At 37.1% G+C, this 27,317-nt stretch overlaps 3 protein-coding genes across 5 annotated transcripts; all 3 read left to right on the top strand.

The window, feature by feature from the left end:
* Nucleotides 1–1,456: 1,456 nt before the first annotated feature.
* On the top strand, nt 1,457–8,966 carry LOC142540598 (wings apart-like protein 2). Of its 3 annotated transcripts, none has more exons than XM_075646875.1 (14): nt 1,457–1,511; nt 1,597–1,687; nt 1,771–2,719; nt 3,139–3,238; nt 3,373–3,712; nt 4,461–4,573; nt 4,832–4,954; nt 5,075–5,168; nt 5,361–5,995; nt 6,234–6,508; nt 6,999–7,146; nt 7,618–7,715; nt 7,804–7,885; nt 8,626–8,966. In XM_075646875.1, exons 3-14 carry the CDS (start codon nt 1,773–1,775, stop codon nt 8,707–8,709), a joined length of 3,039 nt encoding a protein of 1,012 aa, XP_075502990.1. In that variant the 5' UTR covers nt 1,457–1,511; nt 1,597–1,687; nt 1,771–1,772; the 3' UTR covers nt 8,710–8,966. The 3 variants fall into 3 exon arrangements, with proteins under 3 accessions (XP_075502990.1, XP_075502991.1, XP_075502989.1); XM_075646876.1 differs by having other exon boundaries at nt 1,475–1,687; nt 5,361–5,513; nt 5,607–5,995; XM_075646874.1 differs by having other exon boundaries at nt 1,475–1,687.
* Nucleotides 8,967–10,327: 1,361 nt separating this feature from the next.
* On the top strand, nt 10,328–12,371 carry LOC142539000 (uncharacterized protein At4g19900-like). The gene has a single exon (XM_075644298.1). The coding sequence runs from the start codon at nt 10,654–10,656 to the stop codon at nt 12,025–12,027; it is 1,374 nt and encodes a 457-aa protein (XP_075500413.1). The 5' UTR covers nt 10,328–10,653; the 3' UTR covers nt 12,028–12,371.
* An 11,616-nt stretch (nt 12,372–23,987) lies between these two features.
* LOC142538999 (uncharacterized) lies at nt 23,988–25,284 on the top strand. The gene is made up of 2 exons (XM_075644297.1): nt 23,988–24,077; nt 24,159–25,284. Exon 2 carries the CDS (start codon nt 24,174–24,176, stop codon nt 24,975–24,977), a length of 804 nt encoding a protein of 267 aa, XP_075500412.1. The 5' UTR covers nt 23,988–24,077; nt 24,159–24,173; the 3' UTR covers nt 24,978–25,284.
* Nucleotides 25,285–27,317: the final 2,033 nt, after the last annotated feature.

The raw sequence follows: 27,317 nt of genomic DNA, 5'->3' as shown, positions 1-27,317 counted from the left end.
TTTTTATAAATATCAATAAAATTATTAGTATCATTCGATTAATCTTAAAAATTGATATTTGACTTGACTCACAAAATCAAGGGCTCAATTATCATATTATATAATATATAAAATTAGGTAAAAATAAATAAATCATACAAACAATATCAGCACATAAACAGATTAAAAATATGAACTCAAGCAACAACTTTGAAATTATAAAATTTATTATGATAAGGTTAATTTCGTCATTACAATATAATATATAAATTTAATCACTCTTATTAAAATCATATCAAACATTAAATATAATATCCTACATCTTATTTATCCTTATATTATATCAAACAATCATCAGGGTAACACCAATTTAGCATGTAAATAAGTCAATTTTTTTTAGTAATAACAATATAATTTTTTATATTGCGTTTGGATCGAGGTATTCAAAATCTTCGAATTAATTTTCATTGTTCAATAATCTCAACAAATTCATCTCTTGTTTATTTACGCTATATTTATATTAATCACAATATATTTCAATATCTTCAATATTCAAAAGATTTAGAAAATATTGTGATTTGTTCAATTGTAGTATAAACAAGTATGAGATGATTTGATATGGTAACAAATTGTGATATAAATTTGGATCAACATAGATAATTTAAAGTAATTCCAGTTATGTCAATATTTTTTATTAGTTTGATTCATTTTCAATTAGGAAAACCATGTATACTATTTCTTATAACATTCTAATATCCATTGATGTGACAAATTTATAATAACGATGATACAATCAGTGAAATGGTTAAAATTTGACGCACGTCAGGACAAATAATTATTAATATAAGAGAATATTGTAGATAACTCTGTCACATTATCCATTCATTAAACTGGTTAAGACAATAATTTAGGAAGTATTTGTGCTTGTGGATAGGGGTGTACATTTATTTTTGGGTATTTTTAATAAAAATCGGGTTTGTTTCGGGTAATTTGACCGATACCCGATCGGGTATTGGGTACCCGAATTTTTTTTTTTTTTTATGGGTTTGTTAAATGTGAAAAATACATGAGTTTTTAAATTTACTAGCCATAATATGATATAATGACAAACTATAACTCGATATAATGACATGATTTTTTGTGAAATGTGGAAAATACATATATTTTTTCAAAAAAAATTAAAAAAAATTTTAAAAAATGTTTTTTTTTTTCGGGTATCCGACTGCCGGGTACCCAAAATTTTCGGGTACCCGACATGATCGGATTGGTGTCGGATATCCAAAATTTCGGGTACCCAAACCCGAAAATCTGACCCGCGCCCACCCCTGCTTGTGGATAGATGGAAGCATATTTGTTGAGGCCAAAAGAAAATCGGACATTAAAATAAAAAAAAAGGGGAGAGCAAGGAAATAAATATAAATAAATAAAATAACAGTTTGTATTTGTCAGATGGGTGGATGAATCAACGGACAAGAACCAATCATATTCGAGTAAGATCACAGGCACGGCCAGGATCTCAACTGGGTTTTCCAGTGATCGTTAAATCTTTTAAAATAAAATTCAATGCTTTCCTTGTTCAAATCCTTCTCCTGATTCGAAATTATCAACCAACCCCAGTTGTAATTTTAAATATTGAGAGCAGAGTTTGATGCAAAACCAAGGCGAAGCCCACATCTGAACGAGGGAAGAAGCCCTAATTTTCTCTCAGGTTTTAATCAATAAAACCACATGTTCTTTTGTTGATTCTATCTGCAGTTGTTGAATTGTTACTATTTGTTTCAACGAGTATAGGTATGATCGTTAGAAAGTACGGTCGCCGGGGTAGAGACTTGACAAGAAGCTATTCAGGGGACAATAGCCTATCAGACGTCGTTGCAGATTCTCCTTCCCAAGAATTCTCCCAAGATGTTTACAATTTCACCTTGTCGTCCCAGGACTCCGCTCGCTGTAACTGGTCAGATCCCTACGGTTTCAATTCGTCCCAGGATACGAGGAAATTGACGATTTTGCCCTCAGTAAAGGACGTGGATAATGGGGATTTTGATGGGGGGTTGTGGAAACCGAATAAAGTGAAGTTGTTTGACGTTGATTGGGAGACATACGGTTCAAGTTCGTCTCAGGATTCGAGAGAATTTGCGATTCCAAGCTCTGGGTATGGGGGACAAGATGGGATTTTGGAGTTTCCCGATGGGGGTTTCCGGAAACCCAAGAAGGTCAAGAAAGTCGATTCGGGTCCATATGGTGTTGATTCATCGCTGGAGAAAACCCAGAGAAGGGGCGGGGAGAATAAGGTTTTTGAGTTTTCAGACGGTGAGTTTTGGGAATCAGAGAAGTTCAAGAACATTGATTGTGATTCATATGGGTTGAATTCCTCTCAGGAATTGAGTGAATTGGGTATTTCACTGCCAAGAAAGTGCAAAGGTGTTGGTGATCCCAGGAAATTTGACGAGGTTTCTGGGAAACCCAACAAGAAGAGGAAGAAGGAAAATGTGTGCTTACAGAAGAAAAAGAATAAGAACAAGATGAAAATCAAGGAGGTGGTATCAGGCGATGTATGTCTTACCAGTACATTGATGGAGACTCAGGAGTTTGGGGAGATGATGGAACACATGGATGAGGTGAATTTTGCATTGGATGGATTGAAAAAGGGACAGCAGGTGACAGTTAGGAGGGCAAGTCTTCTCTCATTGTTATCCGTTTCTGGAACAACACAACAACGGAGGCTTTTAAGGGTTCATGGGTATTTTCCTTCTTTTTAGAAAAGCTATCATTATAATGTCATGCATATTCAATTGCTATATATTTATACTTTTTTGCCTCATTTGTGTTGATATGGTATGTGTGTGTCAAAGGAAAAGATCGTGTAGAGAAGGAAAGTTTATGGATTGTTCGTATTTCAATTCCAGGTTTTCAGTTTTTCTAACTGCAGTATTCATGATATAAGTCTAAACTTGTGGGCCTTTATGATATCGGAAAAAGTTCAAGCAACTGAAAGAATGTAGAACCAAAACACGAATCTTGTCTTCATTGCAATAGGAAGCGATATCATATGCTATGTCAAATGATGCATTTGAATCTTTTTGCTACATTTATAGTGTGTGTGTGTAGTGAGAGTTCTGATAATTTGCTGAATTTGTGTACTCATGTCATCTTTCTTAGAATGGCCAAAACAATCATAGATGCTGTGTTGGGACTCAGCTTTGATGACCCTCCCAGCAACCTTGCTGCTGCTGCTTTATTTTACATTCTAACAAGTGATGTGAGTAATATCGATTTTTATATCACAGCCTGAATTTACTTTATTCGTCGTAATTAGCTACAATGTAAACATTACTTTCCATGTAACCTCTAATTTATAACTTGTTTTCAAATTTCAAATGCATGCTATGTCAGAGTCAAGATGATAATCTACTGGATTCACCAAATTGCATCCGCTTTCTATTAAAATTGTTGAAACCACTTTCATCTAATGCTGGCAAAGAAAATGCGCCGAGCATTGGCAGCAAGCTTCTAGGCATGTGCAAGAATACTGGTTTCTTACAAAATTCAGCCAAGGGAACGGATTCCAGTGTTGCTGCAATATCACTCAAAGTTCATGAGATGCTTATCAATTGCAAGGAAATAAAGTCAAGAGATGATTCTGATAATGTAAAAGAAAAGCCCGAGTTGAATCCCAAATGGATTAGTTTACTTACAATGGAGAAAGCCTGCTTATCTGCTATATCTATTGAAGGTTTAAATCACTTACTGCTGCAATTTTATGAAAGTGATGCCAGCTTTTTATTTATCTACTTTCAAGGTTTTATTTTGTTAGATAGGAGGACCAATGTCCGTCTGAATAGTTTCAACTTTCGGTTTTAATTAGATTAGCTTGATTATGTCACAAATAACCTCGTTAGAGTTTTAATTGCCTGTTTTAGTATATTCACATCCAAAGGAGTGTACATCTCTCATTTTGAACAATCACTCAGACACCCTGTAATCATGTATTTGGAAAATATTTTATTTGTTCCTTACATACATCTATATCCTAAGCCCACATGTACTTGCTTTATTTTTCTTGACTTCTGATAACATTTTTTCTGATGTTCTCGGCTAGTTTTTCATCCCAACCTCCCGTTCTCTGATTTACTTACCTTATGGCAAACAATGGCTTTTGATTTCACCGTGAAAAACCTTAATTAGCGAGAATAGTGCATATTGCATATTGCAACAGTCTCTCTTGGTTTTCTTGTATCTTTAGTAGCACATTATCTCGTATATTGCTTTTTAATTTTGGTTGCATAATATTTTCTCAAATCGCTCCTGTTTTCTTTGTAATTTTTCTTCTTAATTGCTTGTTATACAATTGATGCACTCTCTTGAACTCTCTTGATTATCGAGAAAATTTATAGATCTCATTGGTGTTATTTCTACCCTGAAATTTTGGTTCTTGTATGTTAGTCTCATACAATTTCTCTGCGCTTTTTCAAATTTGTTAGACAGCTCTGGTGCAGTACGAAAAACTGGTGGCAACTTCAAGGAAAAATTGAGAGAATATGGAGGACTTGATGCTGTGTTTGAAGAGGCAAGGAAATGTCATTTTGTTATGGAGGTATGAGCTTGTATGCTGTTTTTCTTGGTTTTGCTATATGGTGGACATCACATGTTGGCTGATAGATGCTACTCAGTCTCGACAGTTGAAAAGATGTCTCCTTGATAGCATGAAAATTATTTATCACCTATTGTCCCATGAAATGGCAATTGCTATTTCTGGCTAGTCTTTATATATATTTTGGATTCTTATTAGCCATTTGATATATTTGTAGTCAGATATTTTTGGGATATGTTACTTAATGCTCATTAAATGCAGGAATGGTTGGAGCAGATTTATGTACCAGATTCAAAAGATACTATGGGGACAGAAAGTCTAGTGTTGCTTTTGAAATGTCTAAAAATCATGGAAAATGCGACATTTCTTAGCAAAGATAATCAGGTTCTACATTTCGTGTCATACACTCTGCATGCCTTTATATTTTACTTGAGCTGTTTATTACCTTGTTAGGTTAAATTACTAATCAGCAATTTTCATCTTGGTATGTATCTGTACATCTAGTGCCACTTGCTTGGGATGAAAGGAAAATATGATGGTCAACAGGCTCCAAATTCTTTCACAAAGCTCATTATGAGTTTCATTAAGATTCTCTCAGGTATTTTTTTGTATATTGCTTACCTGTGATATCTATCTTATCTGCTGACCTGTGATATCTATCTTATATCCCTTGTAGTTTTCTGTGGTCACCTGCTTTAGTTTGTTGACTACCTTGGTCTGTTCTTGTTTTTGTCAAAGCTCAAGACTTGATTTTGTTTCTGATATCTAGCAATGGTGCATTGTTACCCAGGCATTTCCTTATCCAGAAGTTTCCCTGGCAGTTCTTATGATAAAAAGTTGTCTGATACTTCTAACGGAAGCAGTCAATCTGGTTGTAGCATGGAATGGACTGTTTCTCAGAAAAGTTTCAATGCATCACAACCTAATCAATTCCTGATTTCTGGTCAGCCAGAATCTTTTAAGTCTTACCTGGAACCTACTCAAGTTTCATCTGATCCTCTATTACTCAAGATGAGAGTAGAATCTTCAAACGCAGGGTCATGTAGTGGATCATTTGGGAATTCAAACACTGTTCCTAGCGTGAGATGTTTTGATTCAGAAATGGAATTTGGAGGTGGAAAGACCCAACTCATGGGTACCAACATTGGAGCTATGAATGACAGCCAAGATCCTTTTGCATTTGATGATGACGACTTTGAACCCTCAAAGTGGGATTTGCTATCCGGAAGGTTAATTAAACCTCACTCACAAGAAAGTAGGCCAACCATGAGACCATTTAAAGATGGGAGTCGCTCTCTACTAGTGTCGAGCCAGCAAGAGTCTAGCAACACAGAAAATCGTCATAATCAGAAGGCCTCTTGTTCTTCAGCGGTTTATGAAGAGCAGTCCATCCTTCTAGCAGATTGTCTTCTCACTGCTGTCAAGGTAATTTACCTGCAAAGTTTCAACATCTGACGTTTGTGAGATCTCTTGACCTCATCTCTTGTAAAGATCACTTTCATATATAGCTTACAATGACAAATTTTCATGAAACGACAGGAACATCTATAATTGGTTCTGTTGTTGTCGATGATCATTTTATGAGCCTTCTGCAATTTTTTTGTTCCATGTTTGCATCTTTGGGGAAACTATTGAGGTTAAATGATATTGTTGACTTTTCCAGGTTCTAATGAACTTGACCAATGATAACCCTGAGGGTTGTCGACAAATTGCAAACTCTGGGGGACTGGAAATATTATCTTCGCTGATTGCTGATCATTTCTCATCATTCACCTTATCGTCGTCACACAGTGATCTGAGAGAGAGTAGTTTGTCATCTAGATCAAGTCCAAAGATTGATCTCCAGAGTAACCCTAGTTTATCTGATCAAGAATTGGACTTTCTTGTGGCTATTTTAGGTTTGCTTGTGAATTTGGTAGAGAAGGATAGCTGCAATAGGTAAAATATTTCCTTTTTTGTTCCTAGAACAGATATTTTTAGATATGCGCACACAAACAGCACATAATTAAGCGATCCCTCAGTGTCTGCTGAAAAGTTTCTTGAAACGTTGGTGTTTTTGTTTTTTGCAAGTGTCCACGGTTGTATTTAGGAGGGCAAGAATGTGTCAGATATACATGGAAACTGGGCAAATTTTCTTCTGTTCAATTATTGTTCAAAAGGGTAGATTGGTAACCAATAGTGTCGAGATTCCTATCTTTAATTTTTATAGATGATGAGAGAGTGTAATTCAAAATTTATCCATTGAAGATTTTTTCGTCATATCTAGCAAACATATTTATGAAACAAAATCTGAAAGTAGTTTTGTCACCGGTCAGTTTTCATCGTGACCTTTATCAAGTGGCAGTACTATTTTGTCTCTTCCACGTGAATATTTGTTTGTGTATAGTTTTACACTTTGGAAATAATTAAACTACTCTATTTGATTCAGAGCTCGGCTTGCAGCGGCTAGTGTTTCATTACACCACCTGGAAGGCGATGGAGAGGATAGAAGGGATGTGATCTCGCTCTTATGCTCAATTTTTTTGGCTAACCAAGGGGATGGTGAGGCTGCTGGAGAGGGAAAATGTTTGTCCTTGGTGCGGAAACCTTTTTTTTCTGCTATCTTAATGTCTAATGGGATATCATGGATCATAAATTTGCATTGTGGAACTGTTTGCTATATTGTTGTTTACTCCGAGGAAATAGATTTCAAGGAAGCTGAAAGTTGAAATCTCACAACTTTATTAGTACTTACTGAACTTAACAGATAACTTATCTGCGAGCTTATGTGTGGTGTCTTTCTCAAGAGGAAATATGCTTGTACCAAGTTCATGAATCTGAGTACTTGTGGAGGTCGATTAAATATTTGGTTAAATTATGTCGGCAACTCTCTGACTTTTTGGCCTAATTACACAAACACCATATTACTTTGCATCATCCTTGCAACAACTTATTTAATCTTATAACTACTCTCATCAGTCTGACTTTTAGGGAGATGCCAACAGAGTTGGTTTAATATACACTAATGATTTTAGAAACTGAATAATAAATAAGTTTGTTTGATGCAGGAGGATGAAGATTCCATATTACAGGGAGAAAAGGAAGCTGAAAAGATGATTGTAGAAGCTTATGCTGCTCTTCTTCTTGCATTCCTTTCAAAAGAAAGGTTAGAATGAAGTCACATCCCTTATATCAGTGTGTGTGAATGTGTAATGGACACGTTTCTCATTCATTGATTTAATCTTGATTTCCAGTAAGGGCACACGGAACTCCATTTCTAAATGTCTCCCCAAGCAGAACCTGGCAATTCTTGTTCCAGTGTTGGAGAGATTTGTGGTAGGCATTTCTTATGTAGCTCGCCTTTGGTAAAGCATTATGCATGCACCAATATATATTTTCTCCACAAGTATACTCATTTATGGCCTGTGGTAAACGAGCATCCAAAAATTTTGATTGATGCTCTGTTGGATTATATATACCAAGAATGTGGACACTGAGGTGACGTGTTGGACACGAGGTGTGTCAAAAAATTAAGAAGAAAAAAAATTGGGCGCGGTGTGGACACAGCAAATACACGGATATGTGGAGAATCGGACTCGTGTTGGACACAATTGAATATTTTTTAAAATTTAGGACAAAAGTTAACAAATCAGTTTCCAGAAATTTCTCAATCTTTATCTTTTTTGAATGATAACTTCAATTTCAAAACTTGGAAAATATGTACTCGATAAATTACAAGTGCATCTATCATTTGTTGGATTATGTTCTCAATTTATGATATGATAAAATTGTGTAATGCAACATGTTTGACTGACTATCTCGAATCTTAATGTATTCACTCAATATTATTGATTTTCTTATTTTGAATTTCAACTTTACATGTTTGTATGTATTATCTTCATGTGTGTTGTGTATAGCCGCTGTTCTTTCCGTGTCGTGTCTTATATTGTTTGCAATATTTGTGTGTGTGGCTGGGCAACATAGGTTCTACCTGTTACAATTACCGAAGACACTGAAGTGAATTATGTTTGAATTCATGGATAACAATTTGAATATGAATCTTTTAACTTTGCCAGGAATTTCATCTAACGCTGAACATGATTTCACCTGAAACACACACTGCCGTGCTGGAAGTTATTGAATCGTGTAGGATTCATTGAGAGCTCTCCAATTTGCCAAGTTTATGAACGGTGTCACCTTAGTATTCCCTCCCTCAGTTCCGCTGTAACAGCAGGTCGCAAATCTTACCACAGGGAGTATCATAGTTCTTTGTTGGTTCTGTTCTGTATATTTTTTCGTCCCTCATGTGGTCATTTTATATATTTTCTTGATTCCGGCAGTTAGCTATTTCACATGACGATGGAGACATATGATTGTATACGAACAACTGGTAAAAAGTTAACCATTTCTGTCTGAAGCTGTTATTTCTGTCTGAAGCTGTTTGTAATAGTTCTGCATATCTCTGTGATAGTTAAGAATGCTGAATTATATATGCATTTTTAAACAAGTGTAATCGATTTTTTTTATATATGGATTTTGAAAAAAAAAAGAGTTAAAAATCTTGCACCAGATTCCTAGAGAACAAATGAAGTAAGAAAAAGTACTCACATGCATGCGTACTTATTCAACTATTGGAAGCCACAATTCAAGGTCTAGAAAATTGAGAAGGTACCACCGACCATTGGATCATTCTTTGAATTCTTCACGCAATCGATTCAATTCATCTTAATTATTTGCACGATTTTGTATGTTTTTTTTATGGTTCTTACTATGTCACATAAAAAAAAAAAAATTAATTCGTTCATCTATCCACAAATCAAAAAATCCTATGCAACTTTTTTCATAAATCTTACATCCAATTTAAATTTCTTAATGAAAAGTATCCTTATTTGAAATATTCATTACAAACAATTTTAATAATTTTTTTAAATATTATTAATTAGAAAAAATTTAAAATTATAATATAAAATTTTAAAATAAAAAAATACAAATAAGAAAATTAAAATTTTCATAATTAATAAATTACTCTTTCATTGATGGCATGGCGCACATAAGTTGGCTCGAAAATGATATATATAATATATTTCTTTTATACATTTTTGAGAAATAATTATATATAATAAATTTTTAATATTAAATTTTTTTTTTAAATCCCAACGTCTGAAACTTCCTTCGTTGACAACTCATCCCGATGAGAGCTCTTCAGGTGGGTCTGAGATCTCGGACCCAAAATCCGTCGATTAAAATTCGATTTGAAAGTGCTTAAAATTATATAATTTTTAAAATTTTAGTTATTATATAACAAAAAATATTTAAAATTAATAAATCATAAAAATTATTTTGTATTTTTTGTACTCAGGGACAAAAATATTATCTCAAATTAAAAACTATTAATTATATTCAACTCATATCAAAATAAAAATTTTAATTATATATTTTTATTTTAGATACATCATTATAAAATAAAATTATTTCAGTGATAACATATTATGAGCTAAAATTAAATACTAAAGTATACATTATTCAATAAAATTATAAATAAATTCTATTGGGATGTTCTAACAAACTGATTAAAATTAAATTACGGATCCATCTAATTATTATATAATTTTACCAAAAAATTATCCAATTTGCATAATAATTCTGCTAATCAAAAATTAATTTTCGATAAGAGATTCTAAATGGTTAAACTAAAAGGATTTTATTCTTTTTTCACATTTTGAAATGATATTTGCTCCATTAAATCGAAGTTATAAGTCGAATTTAAGATCAAGCTTGGCTTCAAATTACTTTCATTCTCTCCCCCACTGGCCAACAACACTTATACACAGTGTACACTCCCCATTTTGCAGCAACCAAAAAAAAAAGATGAGAACAAATTTCAACAGCTTCGTTTCTGAATAATTTATAATTCTATATTCAAGAAGAATTGTAGAACACCAAACTGGAGAAAAATAGTTTACTCTTCCACTTTTTGAGCCTTTTTTTGCCGCCTCCCCCACTTTAAAAGCAAGAAAAATTCGTGTTAATCTTTAACTTTGTCTTTCATTCCCTGTATCTGTCGTTCTTCACTGGATAAGGTAAACAAATCTTGGAGTTGACCGATGAAAAAACTAGCAACACTGCTTATTGCAGATGTATACATGGAAAAGATCAATGTTTTCTTGGCTTGGCTCCTTTTTCATTGGCAGAGAACTAAGATATCTTTCTATGCTTTGATATATCTGCTCTTGCTTAGTCTTTTAGCTTATAATAGTGGCGTTATATTCTTCACCCATGTCCCTTGCATGCTTAATCATCCATCGGAGCCGGGGAGTTTTTTGTGGGGAAATGCCACTGGAAGTTCTAGAAAATTTTTCTTATTGTCATCTTCAACAAAACTGTCATCTTCTGCACTGTACTCCTTGAAAGAAAATATTTCAGATGGAAGATTGAGAACCCATTCGCCATTTATGCGTAAAGATCCAAATCTTGTGATTCTTACGAGAAAAAAGGCCGCTTTGTATCATCAGAGAAGAAGAAAAAGACACAGGAGTGTGCTGAAAGTTTTAAGTTCCGAAATTAAAGGAATGCAGTTTGAAGATAGAGTGATGCAGTTCTTTAACACTAATTCCTACTGTGAGTTTCAGTTTTTCATGACTTGGATCTCTTCAATCAAGTCATTTGGAGATAGAGAATTGCTAGCTATTCAGAGTGTGTTCAAAGCACATCCAAGTGGTTGCTTAATCGTCGTGTCCAATTCCATGGATTCAAGAAATGGGATGCTCTTGTTGAAGCCCTTTTTAGACAGAGGGTTAAAAGTAGCAGCAATTTCTCCAGATTTCAACTTTTTGTTCAATAACACTGCTGCAGAGTCTTGGTTCAACAAGTTAATCCGGGGAAATGTTAGAACCGGAGGAGTTTCTCTAGGCCAAAACCTCTCAAATTTACTTAGACTCGGATTATTGTACAGATTTGGCGGGATTTATTTGGACACAGATATCATAGTTTTGAAGAATTTTAGGGAGTTAAAAAATGCAATTGGAGCACAGACTGTGGATCTTGAAACAGGCCAATGGAGCAGACTAAACAATGCCGTGATGATATTTGATAAAGGCCATCCAATTGTCAACGAATTCATCGAAGAATTCGCACTCACATTCAATGGGAACAAATGGGGTCACAATGGACCTTATTTAGTTTCGCGGGTCGTTTCAAGACTGAGTGGGAGGCTTGGATACAACGTCACAATTTTGCCGCCCATGGCGTTTTATCCGGTGGATTGGAGTAGGATTGGTAGCCTATTTTATGGGCCTAGAAATGCCAGTCACTCAAGATGGTTGCTTGGAAAACTGAGGCAAATTTATGGCCAAAGCTTTGCAGTTCATCTTTGGAATAAGAAGAGTAAAGGATTTAAGGTTGAAGAAGGAAGTATCATACAACTCATGATGTCGAGTTCTTGTGTGTTGTGCAACTCATCTTCGTTGGCTGTACTGTGAGGCAAAACATGGTGGACTCAACCGAGGGTCTGCAGTTGCTCCGTTACTTGAAAAACATACAAAATTTTCTAAACAATTCAAGTTTCTTGCATCATTTGACAGTAACAGGATTTTCAGGTGTAGTTTTGGACCAATTCAGTCTATGTTCATGGAAGTAGAGAATCCGAGGAAAAGGTTGCAATTTTGTTTCACATGTTCGTGCTTGTAGTTGTGATTCTTCTTTTTGGTTTATTTTATTGTCTGGATTTAGACAAGAAACCACTTTCAGTAGTTGCAAAGTCATTACGATGATGCTTTAATTTCTATGTTCTGAAATAAAATCATGTGTCATAGTTTTCTTCCCTTACCTTTGTTCACCTCATTTTCATGTACATTCATGTAAATAAGGTAAAATTTGTTCTCAAATTCAATCAAATTGGGTTTGTTTCAAGTAATAAAATTTTTCAATACTTGAGAAGTGAAACTTGATATTAAATTTGATGAGCATGTGTTGGACGTTTGGTCATGCAAATGAAAAATCTATATTTTTACCTTTAATTGGTTGATACACGAGAATTTCGCCTTCCTAAGCAGTGGTCCAATTACGATACCACGAGAAACAGTAAGTTTATGGATCATTAATTTGGAACATGTTCAAGTACACCTAAAGATTTGTGTCATATATATATATATATATATATATATACACACACACTAGTAACAAAGCACATGCGTTGTACGTGTGTAACGAACTTAAGTACACTATGAACATTGATCATAAATTTGCAAACGCATGTAGACACATATTTTTTTCACAAATTATTCAGTAACAAATATTATTAATTTGACAGTTTATCTATTATTTTAAACAACATGGTTTAATTTTTTCAATCATTTTCTTGTATGATTTTCGAATCTTTCAATATCATAGTTTTATTTAATTTTTCCGACTACTTTCTTCTATTAAATTCAACAATCATATTAGCATATCTAATTTCTATGTTTTTTCGTCGTCAGATTTGATTTTGGTCAATCTCTTTGATGCTTGCGTTTGTTTTTTTCCTATGATCTTCTTATTTTGTTTATTTGAGTTGATTTTGATTATTTGATGCTTGCGTGTGTTTTTTCCTACGTTCTTCTTATTTTGTTTATGTGAGTAGTTCATCATTTGGTTCAACTCCATTTTATTTTTCTTTTTTTTATAAGTCTCCCTCGATTTCTCCAAATATTATATTTATTATATCAATTTTGCATTAAAACATAATTAAGTATACGAATTATTTGTTAATAAGAAAGAATGTATGTCTGAATTTTGAAGTATAATGTATAAAAAAACTAAAAAAAAATGGAGTTAACGAGGGAAGTTTCAGATGTTCGGATGAGTTGTCAATGAGCGAAGTTTGAATTCTTGTTAGTCTAATTGTGCTTTCTAGCTCTTATATATTGATTTCAATTTAATGATAATAAATTGATTGTTATCATATTAATTTTACAACTTGGGAGAGATACTATAATTATGGATCATTAGAGGCACATCGTTAAATGTTTATACTGATCGGAAGTTGTATAACTTTAACGGGGCTTAAGTAAAATCATTGTTTGTTTATATCATTTGAACTTAGATTTTTATTTGGAATGTTTGAATCGAGGTTTGAATGATACACTTTATTCGTCATTTGAGAAAGAAGGAATGAAATAATTAAGTGTTTTTGGCTATTAAATGAATGAAATTCATGGATATAAATTCAACTGATAATAGTTATCGTGGAAATTAAGTGAAATAATTCCTTTAGAAATTTCTCTCATTGATATTTGCTAAATTCGGTGATTCGACTAAAATGTATTTTTAATTAATTCGTTTTAAGTGGACTAAACCTTTTATTGATTCTTCTGGATAAAGTCGTGACTATTTTAATTACAAATACTGACAATCTGTACTAATTTTTAGGCAACCTTTTTCCTAATGTTATCCTCTTTTCTAAATTAGTATGTGCGGCCTCTATATGGAGATGTTTTTGGTGTTTTGCAACAAGATATACCCAATTATGAGGTAAATAAAATCAGCGTATGAAAATATATTAACATTATTCCATGCCTAGTTTTAAGTCATTATCACCCCCTTCCCTTCCCTTTTCCTCCCTCCGCATGTCATCTGTCCCCTCTCATTCTATTCCACTGAATGTATTTCAGGAGGAACCTTCTTCACTGTTTACAAGCCTTTCTTATAATTTTCTGGAGGAATAATTTTCATTTCGCGCTTGGTGAAGGTACTTGAAGAAAAAGAAGAGAAAATAGCACCATTAACTTATAATTGGAACAAGCCATGCGTATGCAGTCTGCTTCTCTTTGCATCTTTAAGTTTTCTGGATAATATATTTTCACTTGGAATTTTAAATTACATTTTCTGTTAGGTACGTATGTGATTAACGCTGAAACACAGTGTTGGCTGGCTTGTCTGATAAATTAATCTAGTTAATTTTTGTTTAGATATTTAATCTGATTGCGCATCCTTTGCCTTGTGAGCATCCAAGTTATCAGAATATACACATTATATAAGTATGTTTAGTCTATCAGGGTGACTTTTGTTGCATTTACCCATCCTATGAAAACTTTGTTACTTCATAAAAATATATTTGCAATCCCGCAGCTGATCACCTAGGAAGATCACTCGTTTTCTGTAAGTTTGTGACTGCATATTATGATGCATGCATGCAGAACGTTAAACTTGTAGTTTTTTTCATTTTTGGATTTTGATACCCCGTAAGGATCCGTGTCGTCTTTAACCCGGTTTATTAATTGGGAAGCCCAGATCATAGCCAGCTTCCCGGGCATTCCATTTCTTCCCGGGCCATCATCATAGCCCGGGCTCTCATGCAAGCTCCCGGGAACTTTCTACTCGGGCTACCTCGAGAAGCGCATCATACTCGAGTGTATCGGTATGGGCAGTCTTATCTGTCAGAACTACAGGGGTTTGGCGTGTCAGAGAAGTTATCAGAGGTAGGGTGGCTTGACAGGAAGTCAACATCAAAGGCTATGAGTGATAGGTGTACACGCAAGTCGAAGTAATCATGATATTTCCTCCTATAAATAGCAGGTATGTTTCTCATTTAAAGAGAGGGGAAAAATCCTGAGCATTGGCACTCACATATATTCGCACATATATCGCCATTTTCTCTCATCTTCAACCTGCTGACTTAAGCATCGGAGTGGCCACGCCGGACACCCCTCCGGCGCCCATTCACGAGTTCCTTTCATTGTGTGCAGGTCACGATCGAAGTCATCTACTTTGCTCATTTTCCTAAACAACACTATAAATTATTGATTTGATCCGGTGGAGCATCCGACCCGGCTCACCCATTTAACCCGGATCGCATCATTAGCGCCGTCTGTGGGAACTTGAGCTCAAGACGTAGATATGGTTTCCATTCAAAAGTAAGTCCGACCTTGCTCGACACCTCAGTAAGCCCAACTCTGCTTGGCAAACATACAAGTCCGACCAGCTCGACACACAGATCTTATATGTGGATTTCATATGGGCTCAAAGCTCAGCAGCTATCCCTGATTGGCATGAAGATCATTTACTATGCACTCAGTAGCATACAGCTATATTAGTCACCTAATTTAGCTCAACCAGAGAAATTTCACTCTACCGAAAATAAATTCGGATTCAATATTTCCAGGTTAGCGATTTGATTTTTAATAAAACTAGTATAGCAGGAGGAGCAAAAAGGTTGAAAGTCCGGGAGGTATGAGGCCCTGACACATTATCTTAAGTCCGGGAGACACGAGGCCCCGGCACATTATCTAAGCCCAGGGCACTACACCCTGGCTCGGGGCTCCGCACCTCGACCACTCCCAAGTCCCGGGACATGCTCCCCGGCCCAAGGCTCCGCACCTTGGTTATTCATAAGCCCAGGGCACTACACCCTGGCTCGGGGCTCCGCACCTCGACCACTCCCAAGTCCCGGGACATACTCCCCGGCCCAAGGCTCCGCACCTTGGTTATTCATAAGCCCAGGGCACTACACCCTGGCTCGGGGCTCCGCACCTCGACCACTCCCAAGTCTCGGGACATGCTCCCCGGCCCAAGGCTCCGCACCTTGGTTATTCATAAGCCCAGGGCACTACACCCTGGCTCGGAGCTCCGCACCTCGACCACTCTCAAGTCCCGGGACATACTCCCCGGCCCAAGGCTCCGCACCTTGGTTATTCATAAGCCCAGGGCACTACACCCTGGCTCGGGGCTCCGCACCTCGACCACTCCCAAGAAATGCTCCCCGGCCCAAGGCTCCGCACCTTGGTTATTCTTAAAAGCCCAGGGCACTATACCCTGGCTCGGAGCACCATACCTCGACCAATCTAAATCCCGAGATTTGCTTTCTTGCCCGATTTTCCCATTTTGGTTATATGCACCAATATCCGAGTTTAAGTTTGCTTACATCTGGGTCACTTACTGATTATGAGGCATTTTATTCATTATAAGGATCAAGATCCCGGGTACTCATTTGAAGTTATCGGTTAAATCACAACACTTAGAAAATTTCTTAATTATTTTGTACATAAGAAATTATATTACTCGGGTCTTTGAAGATTTATCAGGATATGACTGCAAAAATGATAAAGGGAAAATGAAGATTTCATTAAAAAAAGAAGGCCCGAAGGCCGAGGAATTACAAGTAAGAGCAGGAAAAAGAAGAGAAACGCAAGTACAAATCCTATTCTATGTCTGGGTGCGCGGACCCTGGCTGATCTTCTTCGTCCTCGGAGTCTTCTTTCTCCTCCTCCCCGGCCTTTGGAAGTGATGCAATGGCTAGCCTAAAGTCTGGGAAGTTAGACTTATCCTTAGGCAAGAGCCCGGCCTCTTCAAATTGTTTGCGACATTTGTTGAAACCAGTCTTGAAAAGAGGATAAGCCCGATCCTCAACTGCTGCCTTGAATTCTGGGGAGGTGAGGAAGGAGGTCTGAACTTGCTCCCTCTTTCGCTCAGCCTCAGCCAGAGCCTCCTCCGCGGCATCCGCCCGGGACGTCTGCTCAATCATACCCTCTGCCAGGGATTTATTCTTGCCTTCAGGAAACGAGACGTGTTCTTGAAGGGATTTCTCTCGGACAAGACTTTCTTGTAAATCATCCCGGGCTACATCCAGGGAGGCGTGAAGGGCAACCTTTTCTTCTTCATGGAGCCCTTTCAGCCGGGCAATCTCTCCCTGGAGGCGATCGTGGATCTCTCTGGAAGCCCGGACTTGGGGAGCCTGCCGAGTAGCTATGGCAGCTACCTCCTCGAAGGCTGATATCAGCATTTGCATGCCCTGTTTTGTAAGAAAGAGGTTAGAAACAAACAAGAAAAAAAAAGAGGAAAGAAGGGTAAGGAAACTTACTGATAGAAGCCTGTTTGAGCCCTCGAGGAACCGAGGACCCGGGGTGGAGCTCTTCAGAAAAGCCTCCTCGGCAGGGATCAGCATCTGCCTAATAAGGTTCACCCCGAGTGCCGTAGCCCCTGCTGTGAAGATGCTGGCCCGAGTAGGCTGCTCGGATAGGGAGGGCTCTTGGAGTGGCTCCTGAAGGGCCTGTTGGAGGGAAGGGGTGTTGGATTGGCTTGCCCGGGAGGAACCTTGGTCTCCTGCCTGATCATCTTCAACCAGAATCAACTCTGGGCTTGTGGTAGCCTTTCGTTTCCTCTGCCGAAGGGGGATATGATCTTCTTCATCCTCCGGGGAGCAAGGCACCTCCTGTTCTGGCTCAGTATTTGCCCGGGCTAATTCCTTCTCCCGGGCCGCCGCCTCCTATGGTGCTTGTTTCCTCTTTTCAGCAGCAGCCTTCCGTGCTGCCAGTTTCTTCTCCTTGGCTAGCCGCTCAGCCTCCCACTTTTTTGCGAAAGCTTCTTGCATCTTGTCTGCATTTATGAAAAAACAAAGGGTATCACCTAAGAAACATAAATAAAGAATAGGAAAGACAAGACAAGGAAAAAAGAGTTACCGGGCTGAGAGCCCGAGCCAGCCGCCTCATCAATCGCCCGATCTATGGGGTCTTCAGCTCAGGCACTCAACCCATAGGCAACCAGATTCTCCTGGGAAATAAGGATAGAGGAGGAGTATCTTTTGCCCTCTACCAAGTCTTGGCTTCGGGTATAAAAATCCTCAAATTTGTAGGCCCGGGAAGGGTGGGTTGTTGAGGAAGGGAAGTAAGAAACTCTGTTAAACAGGAGAGAGGACCCGGGAGTCGAATATAAAAGAATCTTCCTTTCCACCCCTTCTGGGAAGAAGAGATGTCATCAAGGAACCGGGCATTTAGCCAGGCAGTGAGGGAGAAGGCATTATCTCCCAATCTACAAACGAAAAAATAGTGGAGAATAAGGGGAGTGATAAGGAGATTATTCATTTTGAAAGAATATAGGCCGAGGCCATAATGCGGAAGGAATTCGGATGGAATTGGTTAATGGGCACGCCAAAGAATTCAGCAACCTCGATATAAAACGGAGGGAGGGGAAAACGAAGACCACTTCTGACTTGGTCCCGAAAGAAAGTGGTGTACCCGGGAGGAGGGTTATTGGCTCTATCGGAAGGACCGTGAATCAGAATGGAAAAAGCAGAAAGGGATAGACCCCAGAACCCGGAGCTCCTCGTCCGCCCCTGAGCGCAAAGTGCCGCTCATTGAGGAGAACCAAGGAACTCCCGGGGCCTCAATAGAAGGATGGTCAGAAGCACGGGCTTTGCCCTTACCCTTGTCCTTCTTCAGGACCCGTGAAGTGCACGAGGAAGAAGGTTTAGTTTGGTGGGCTGCAGGCTTTTTAGAAGTTTGAGCAAAACGATGGCGAGGAGGAGAAGGGGGGGAATCGGAGCGCATCGCGGTGGACTCATACCCAGATGAGCCTCGCGCATTGGCTCCTGAGGTGGAAGAAGTAGAATTAGACATGGATTAGAGAAAAGTAACTTACGAGTTTTTGAAGGGACTAGTTGCAGTGGTACCAGGTCGCCGGAGATAGAGGAGTTTACACGCCGGAAAGCTGAGAGGAAAATTTGCAAGAGCTTCGCCGCAAATTTGAATTTGAAATTAATTTTTGAAAATGAGGAGGGCTAATATATATGGACGAGGGGAGATCTCTGTCGCTAATCTAGATACACGTGGACGATCAAGATGTCCCTCGTAAATTGTACCGGGCATATGAAAGGACGTGCACGAATGTCAATATGTAAGACTTATCGGATCCTCGGAATATGAAACGATTTTCGGCGGCATAAATACTAAAGCATGGGTAATAATGACACTCTTTGGACTACCCGATAATACTAAAGACACTATATTCAAAGCCCGGGAGATATGAGGCACCGGCACCATTTATTAAGCCCATGAAAAATAAGGTCCCGGCGCCTCATTCAAAACCCGGGTTGTATCAGACCCCGGTACCCCATTTCATCTATGGGACATTTGAAGCCTCCGATGCTCTTACACACTCTAAATTATGTTTCAACAAAAGTACAAAGTATGACTGATCGGGACAGCGAGTCAAGCTCTAGCCCGACTATTTCAGGGATGGGTGGTGATACCCCCATAAGGATCCGGGTCGTCTTTAACCCGGTTTATTAATTGGGAAGCTCAGATCATAGTCAGCTTCCTGGGCATTCCATTTCTTCCCGGGCCATCATCATAGCCCGGGCTCTCATGCAAGCTCCCGAGAACTTTCTACTCGGGCTACCTCGAGAAGCGCACCATATTCGAGTGTATCGGTATGGGCAGTCTTATCTGTCAGAACTACAGGGGTTTGGCGTGTCAGAGAAGCTATCAGAGGTAGGGTGGCTTGACAGGAAGTCAACATCAAAGGCTATGAGTGGTAGGTGTACACGCAAGTCGAAGTAATCATGATATTTTCTCCTATAAATAGCATGTATGTTTCTCATTTAAAGAGAGGGGAAAAATCCTGAGCATTGGCACTCACATATATTCGCACATATATCGCAATTTTCTCTCATCTTCAACCTGCTGACTTAAGCATCGGAGTGGCCACGCCGGACACCCCTCCGGCGCCCATTCACGAGTTCCTTTCATTGTGTGCAGGTCACGATCGAAGTCATCTACTTTGCTCATTTTCCTAAACAACACTATAAATTATTGATTTGATCCGGTGGAGCATCCGACCCGGCTCACCCATTTAACCTGGATCGCATCAGATTTAAAGTTTATCCGTGACAATATACGGACAAGTAAAGGATCTGATCTACAAACATAATATGGTGCACACTACAAGAAAATACATATTCAACAACACATCAAACACAACGGTTTTTATTAAAAATGTTGTGTTTTTAATTTTAACAACTGGTTTCAACAAAAACCGTTGTCATAGCCTAAAAAATCCACTCATAGACAACAGTCTCTTTAAAACCGTTGTCCTTGATATATCTATATATAGCGACGGCGTTACGCAAAACCGTCGCAAATTTTAAATATGAAACCGTCGCTAATAGCGACGGTGTTTGTTTAACTGTCACTAATAGCGACAGGTTTATGAAATTATCATCGCTATTACACCAAAAACCGTCGCAAACTGTCTATAAATATCCGCTGTTTTCGGTCCATTTTCCTCCACACCACTTCACAACACTTAAAATTTTTCTCTCATACGATTTTAGTTTCGATTTTGAGTAAATTTTTCGCTTTAATTTTCGGTAAATTTTTAAATGTTAGTTAAGATTAGGAATATTGTTAGCATATATAGTAAGATTGTAAGTTTTTTTTATATTTATTAAATTATTAAAAGTAATTTTTTTTATTTTGCTGCAAAAAATTAGCGACGGAAATCATTCCAAACCGTCACTAAAATTAGCGACTGAACTTTATAAAAAAACCGTCGCTAGCTAATTTTATCGACAATTTACTAAACCGTCGCTAATTAGTGACGGTTTTGCATGAATACCGCCGCTAATTTTAGCGACGGTTTGGCACGATTTCCGTCGCTAAGTGAAAAACCGTCGCAAATTGTAGCTACGACAACGGTTTCTTACCGTTGTCTTTGAGCACACCTTTTAACCACATGGTCTTTAACAACGGTTTTATTTGACCTACGACAACGGTGAAAAACCAACCGTTGTCTTTTGCTTTTTTTTTTTGTAGTGGTAACTAATTGTTAGTAAAAATTCCTATCGATGAAGTTTTAATTGTAAATCTCGAGTCCTTGACATCTATTCAACTGTTTACTCTGGTGAGGTAGATTTGCTTAGAGGGCAGAAAGCAGATAAAGTTGATGTCACATTGGCACCTGACGGGAAGAACCGTCAACGAAAGATGCAGGAGAAGGAGAACAAATCGAAGAAGAAAGACTTCAAGTTCTAAGTGTGGTTTGAAACTAACCTTTGTATGGCTCACAGTCTTGCACGGATCGATTTTTAAAATAACATTGGTCAAACTTTTATTTTGAAAATTAACCTTCTCACACTCGAATACATTTGGAGAATGATAGTTTTCAAAAATTTAGTTTGATCAGCAAGATTATTTTTTAAAAAATTCTCCAATAATAAATACAATAATATCGATCCACCTTATTTTGCACTATTTGTTGGGTCTTCTCTTTTCTATTGTATAGTTCTCGAGTTTAGACGAATGATGATTTTTCATCTGCGGAACAGCAGAAGTAAGCAGACCCAGAAAATCAGCTTCTGGAGTGAAATGTTTAAATCCAAACACATCTTCAGGAAATTTAACATGCATGCATGGCTTTGCTTCATATATATTATGATCAAAGCTAAGTCAATTCATAATTCAAAGATTTGAATTCCGGAGAAACTCCATCTTTTCTGCCTCGACTTTCAGTGCCCGGCCATTCTTTTGCATGACTAAGCACGTTAGAAGTAAACATAAATTAGCTCCAAGGGGTCACGAAGAACTTTGTCTTCTTGGATATCGAGGTGGACCTATGCGACTTGATGAGAACAATCGAGCTGAAGTTTTTGGGCATTAAATTCATGGCTGGTCTAGTTTCATGTTTTTTTCCCCTTAATTATCTAAGATGATTTGGTCTTGTTCTCCTGTGAAAGTCTCGATATAATAACGTCGTCCTAAATACTTTGATGTTTCCGCATGTGTATTTTCCTTTCACGAATGATCTTAATTATATCGGTGATCATGCTCGTCTACTACTCCCTACATGCAGTGGCGGAGATTTCGCCAATGCTAGAATTTTAAAGTCTAAAATCTTTTAATGTTTTAAATTGATTTAACCGAGCTAATATCATATTATTACAAAATTTACATATAATTTTTTTTAAAAAAAATTTGGGTCAAACTTGAGTATCATTGCATGTACCTCCGTCTCAGCCTACATGGCTAAAGGATAACACACATCATACACACCAGAGATCAACGAGAGAATATGTCCTCGGTAAGTAAAGCATACGCTTTACCCTACAAAATATTTGAAATAGTCATGAACATGTATCTCTATATTTATATATCACATAGTTAAGTTTGATTTGGTCGAGATAAGGATAACACACATCATACACACAAGAGATCAACAAGAAAACCAAATTTTATGAGATTCAAAATCTCTTTATTAGTTAATTATATATAGAATTCATTGGATTTTTATATGTTACATCTGCAGTATTTCATAGAATATGTAAAAAAAATATAATTACATAGTTACTAATTTTCCAAATACTTAAGTAATTGATAGGACAATAAATGTGTAGAGTGATTGAATTTGCAGGGAAGCCCACCTTAATACCAGTACATGTGATGTCATGGATGATACGCAAAATGAGTGTAACCACGTGGTGACAACTGTATGATGTAGATGTGCGAGTATTGGAGGAACCAAGATGTCACCACTGTGCGTAGTAGACACTAAGTTTGCACCACACTCACGGCAATTGTTACATGCCTGGTCACTCACGCACTCTTTCCAACCTAGATAATTTAAAAACCAATATATATAAATAAAATATTAAAAACTTCAAGGTTCGGATGAGTTGATCAAAGATATAATAGCTTATAATGGTTTATGGATAAGTGATGAAAAATATTTATTGTTTGGGAATAAAATCTTTTACAACACTTCTTATGACATTTGTCACGTGTGGATTTTTTTATTGTGTAAATTATGATGTAATTAGAAAACCAACTGAAATTTGATATACATGATTATCAATTATTGATGTAATTGAGAATGTTGCAGCAAAATATGTGAGAGATTTTCTCCCTCTTGTTGGAGATAAAGTTTGATGATAAGTTAAAGCAAAAGATGATTTGAGGGTATTTCTGTAAAAATTTATTAAGGTTTTATCGAGTTAATTAGTAAAAAATGTATATTATTAATTATGAATATGCGCGCGTATGTGTGTAAGTCTGCGTTTGGTTGGGTGATAAGGTGTGTTTATGAATTTTTAACTCACCTTATCCCATGTTTGGTACGATTTTTATTTAACCAAGTCAATCCATTTTATGAATGATTAGATTATATTAACTGAGATAAAATAATCACTCATCACCCCATAAGATTATTTATCATACTCGACGCCGCATCCCGCCGCCGTCTCTGCTGCCGACCACCCTCTCCGACCGCCGACCACCACCGCCGCAGAAGTGGAAGGACAATTTTGTCAATTAATCAAAATATTATTATTTATCTTATTCTTAACAATCATACTAAACATAATATTATTTTATCATTATCTACTTCAATCATTATTTTTATCATTTTTCTCTTAATCATTTCATAATTTTATCCTCCAACCAAATGTAGCCTAAATAAATTGTGTATGTATAGTAAGTTGGAATTTGAAAATGTAATAAAAATAATATAATTAATTTTTTTTTTTTTTAGAAAAAAAGCAAAATTAAAGAACCTAACATTGGAAACATGGGATATAATGGTTGCTTAATGTCTTAATTGAGACCCTTTGGGCCCAAAATTGAAGGAGATGCCTGATCATGGTCTCCAAAATAATTATTTCAAATATATATAAAAGAATTATTTCCTATTTAACAAATATAGGAAAAACAAGTAATATAAGGATCTCACAGAAGCACTTCCACTTTCCTTCACCCTCCAAGAGTTTCTTTCTTCTCAACACATTCAAGTCCTTTATAATCTCCTTCCAAACCACATTTTTTATAAAAGTTTCGAACTTGAATTTGCTGATTCTGGTTTCTTTGAGCAGAATTTGCAAAAATACATGGGTTGGAGCAGTAAACAGGACGTTTCTGTTAATGGAGGAGTTGACTGGAGCCAGATTTTGCTGCAGCCAGGAGCGGCGGCGGAGCCTGAAAAACCACCATCGATGCGGCGGCAACAGCAGCTGGAGTTCTTGAAGTGTCCCAGGTGTGGTTCAACGAATACAAAGTTTTGTTACTATAACAACTACAACAAGACTCAGCCACGCTATTTTTGCAAAGCTTGTAAGAGGCATTGGACTAAAGGTGGTACTCTTCGAAATGTTCCGGTTGGCGGTGGCCGGAAAAGCAAACGGTCCAAGAAGTCAACCTCCGCCACCCCCGTCTCCTCCTCCACCACTTCTACCGCCGCCGCCGCCTTTCCGCAACACCAAGATTGCCCAAATTTTCCATTCGACAGTACTGCTAATCTTGATCAGAAAATCATGTGCTCCAGTACTCTTTATCACAACCATTCCCGTTCTTCCTCTCCCATGTTACGAGATATTCAGAAGACTTCCATGGTGGATGAAAATGGCACAAACGATACCATAAACATGTCAGCATCTCAAATCGAGAATAAAGATCAGTGTCCATTCTCGAGTTTAGGCATATTTGATCTGAATTCTAGTTTAAATGTGTGCCAAGACTACAAATGGAATCTTGATTCTGCAGCGGAACCAACCATTAACCCCGCCATGAGCAGTGTGCAGCAGTGGCAGACGGTCGAAAGCTGCAGTGATAACATGCACATGGCAAATGACTGGAATTGGAACGAAATTGACGAGTTAGTTTCACCTGATCAATTCAAATATATAATGGGATAATGATCGCGCAGAGATCGAATTCTAAACAAGATTCCTGATTGCCAAGTAGTCTGATATAAATATATGTATATGTAATAATGTACATATTATATTGTTGTATTCGTATGGTTGAAGCTGGTATCTATGATGGGTAGTGTGAGTTAGTTTAAAGTTTTAAGCTGTCATTTTTGTACCAGCTTCGGTTTAGTCATGTCTGTGTTGGTTACTTAGTCTGTGTCGTAAAAAGAGGGGCAAGTGTTTCATAGTATGGAGTCCAAGTTACTCGCTACTTGTGGATTTTAACAGTTCAAGATTTTTTTTTAGTTTTATTTGATGTATTCAAGTAAAGAATATCTATTAAATAATCATCTGATGTATCAAAAAAGACCCGAAATCTCGTTGTAAATTTGAGATTTGGACGTTCAGATAACTAATCAATCACGACTTTTGTAAGAACATGAAATATATATAATTAAAAAAAAACATTAAAATTTATGTGGAGATTTATGAAGTTGGCGATGAAAGAGGGAAATGGGACCAATGTAAGCTGGTTGGGGTGACTCGATATGTGATGGAAAATTCTTGGGGATATTATCTAAGTTTTGTATGGATATATGTGTAACAGTTCCTGTCCTGATTCGTTCGTGCGTCGTGCTGTCTGTCATAGACCAATTGCAAGTTTGTAAGAATATGAGATATTTAAGGCTGAGGATTTATTTATTAATTTAATTTTTTTTTTATGTACTAGGCAAAAACATGTGTTGTACGTTAGAATAGTGAGTAAACATGTATATTATCGATAATACAAACTACAAGCACAATAATGATGATAGAAATTTAATTACAAAGTAAATCAGTTACAGAGTATCGATATTATTGCCTTACATAGTTTTTCTTTTTGGTCTTGATATATTGCTCGTTGGTATCTCTGGATTTTTAGGTTGTTTTCGGCTCCTCAGAGTAAGTGTTGATAGTTTCTCTTAATCTCCTGTGTCAATTGATTGGATTTTCCGTTTTTTTGGGATCTTTTTGTCTTGTCTTTTTGTCTTTTTTTTGGTATGTGGTGAATTTTTTATTTCTTTTCTGGACCAAAAGCTGAATTACTCCTCTTTTTCTTAACATCTTCGGAAGTGGCTTCTAATCTTTTTATATCATCTATCCTTCAGCTATCATTGAAACCGTATCAATCCTTTTCGATTTTCACATCTTCGGAGGTGGCTTGTATGTTTAATAATATTTTGCTCATCATGTTCTTGGAGATACTGTTCAGGTCTTTCGTCTTGGCATTAAACAAATGCTATTGTTGAATGATGTGAAAATCGAAAGGCAACTGTTGTTCTATTATGAAATATGTTATCTTCAATGTAATTGTCTCCTTCATTTGCTTTTGTGATTGCTCTCAATCAGTTCTGGCATGCATATTATCATGATGTCGATTTATTTCAATCTTAGAAATAATTTTTTAAGAGAATATTATTGATTATGTAGACGTATTTAGTAACATGGATAAACAATAACTGATATTGGATTGACTACTACAATGTTTGTTTAGGGAAGGTTGCTAAAATTTTATGTTCTTATATCAAGAGTGTATACATTCAGAAGGAAGTTAATGTGTGCAAAATAAAGACGTTCTAAAGATGAAAATATTATTTCACGATAATATAAATGAAGTGTAGATTAGAATTTATTACAGACTATACCATGAGATCAAATCATTAGCTTCGATGCAAATTGGGTTCCAAAGCATTCATGTTGTCACGAATGATAACAATTGATTTACTCATGAATCATTTTGTCAAGGGAGAGAAACATGTGTTACTCGAATTTTATCTAATGACATGAGTAGTTAAGTTTTCTAACCTTGGTAGAATTGTGCTCTCATGTTACAAAACGCTATCACAAGATGTTTAGTTTCAACCAAGGTATATCTTTCCCGACTAGTGTTCAAGTCACCCGATCAGGGTTCATCTTCCTCGACCAGGGTTCAAGTCACCCTGACTAGGGTTCATCTCGCCCGATCAAGGTCATCTCGCACGACTAGGATTCATCTTCTCTTACCAAGGTTCAAGTCACCCGACCAAGGTTCATCTTCCCTGACCAGTGTTCAGGTCACCTGTCCATAGTTTATCTCGTCCGATCAGGGTTCATCTCACTTAATCACCAGCAAAGATCTTTTCATATCGGGCTCTTTCCCCCTTGGGCCAATCTCAAGGAGATGGGGTCCATCAATATTGGTCACCATGTCTCGAAATCATTAACATGAAAATCAGTGTCCATGACAAGACCAGAACATTATGGGTCGCCATGCCTACTAACAAAGGACATTGCATGAGAGTTGTCAGAGTACAAAGCATGGGC

Source organism: Primulina tabacum, chromosome 3 (assembly GCF_025594145.1).
Source record: "Primulina tabacum isolate GXHZ01 chromosome 3, ASM2559414v2, whole genome shotgun sequence".
NCBI classification, from domain to species: domain Eukaryota; kingdom Viridiplantae; phylum Streptophyta; class Magnoliopsida; order Lamiales; family Gesneriaceae; genus Primulina; species Primulina tabacum.
Note: the sequence above shows the minus strand (reverse complement) of the source record. Positions and strands in the feature narration are given on the sequence as shown.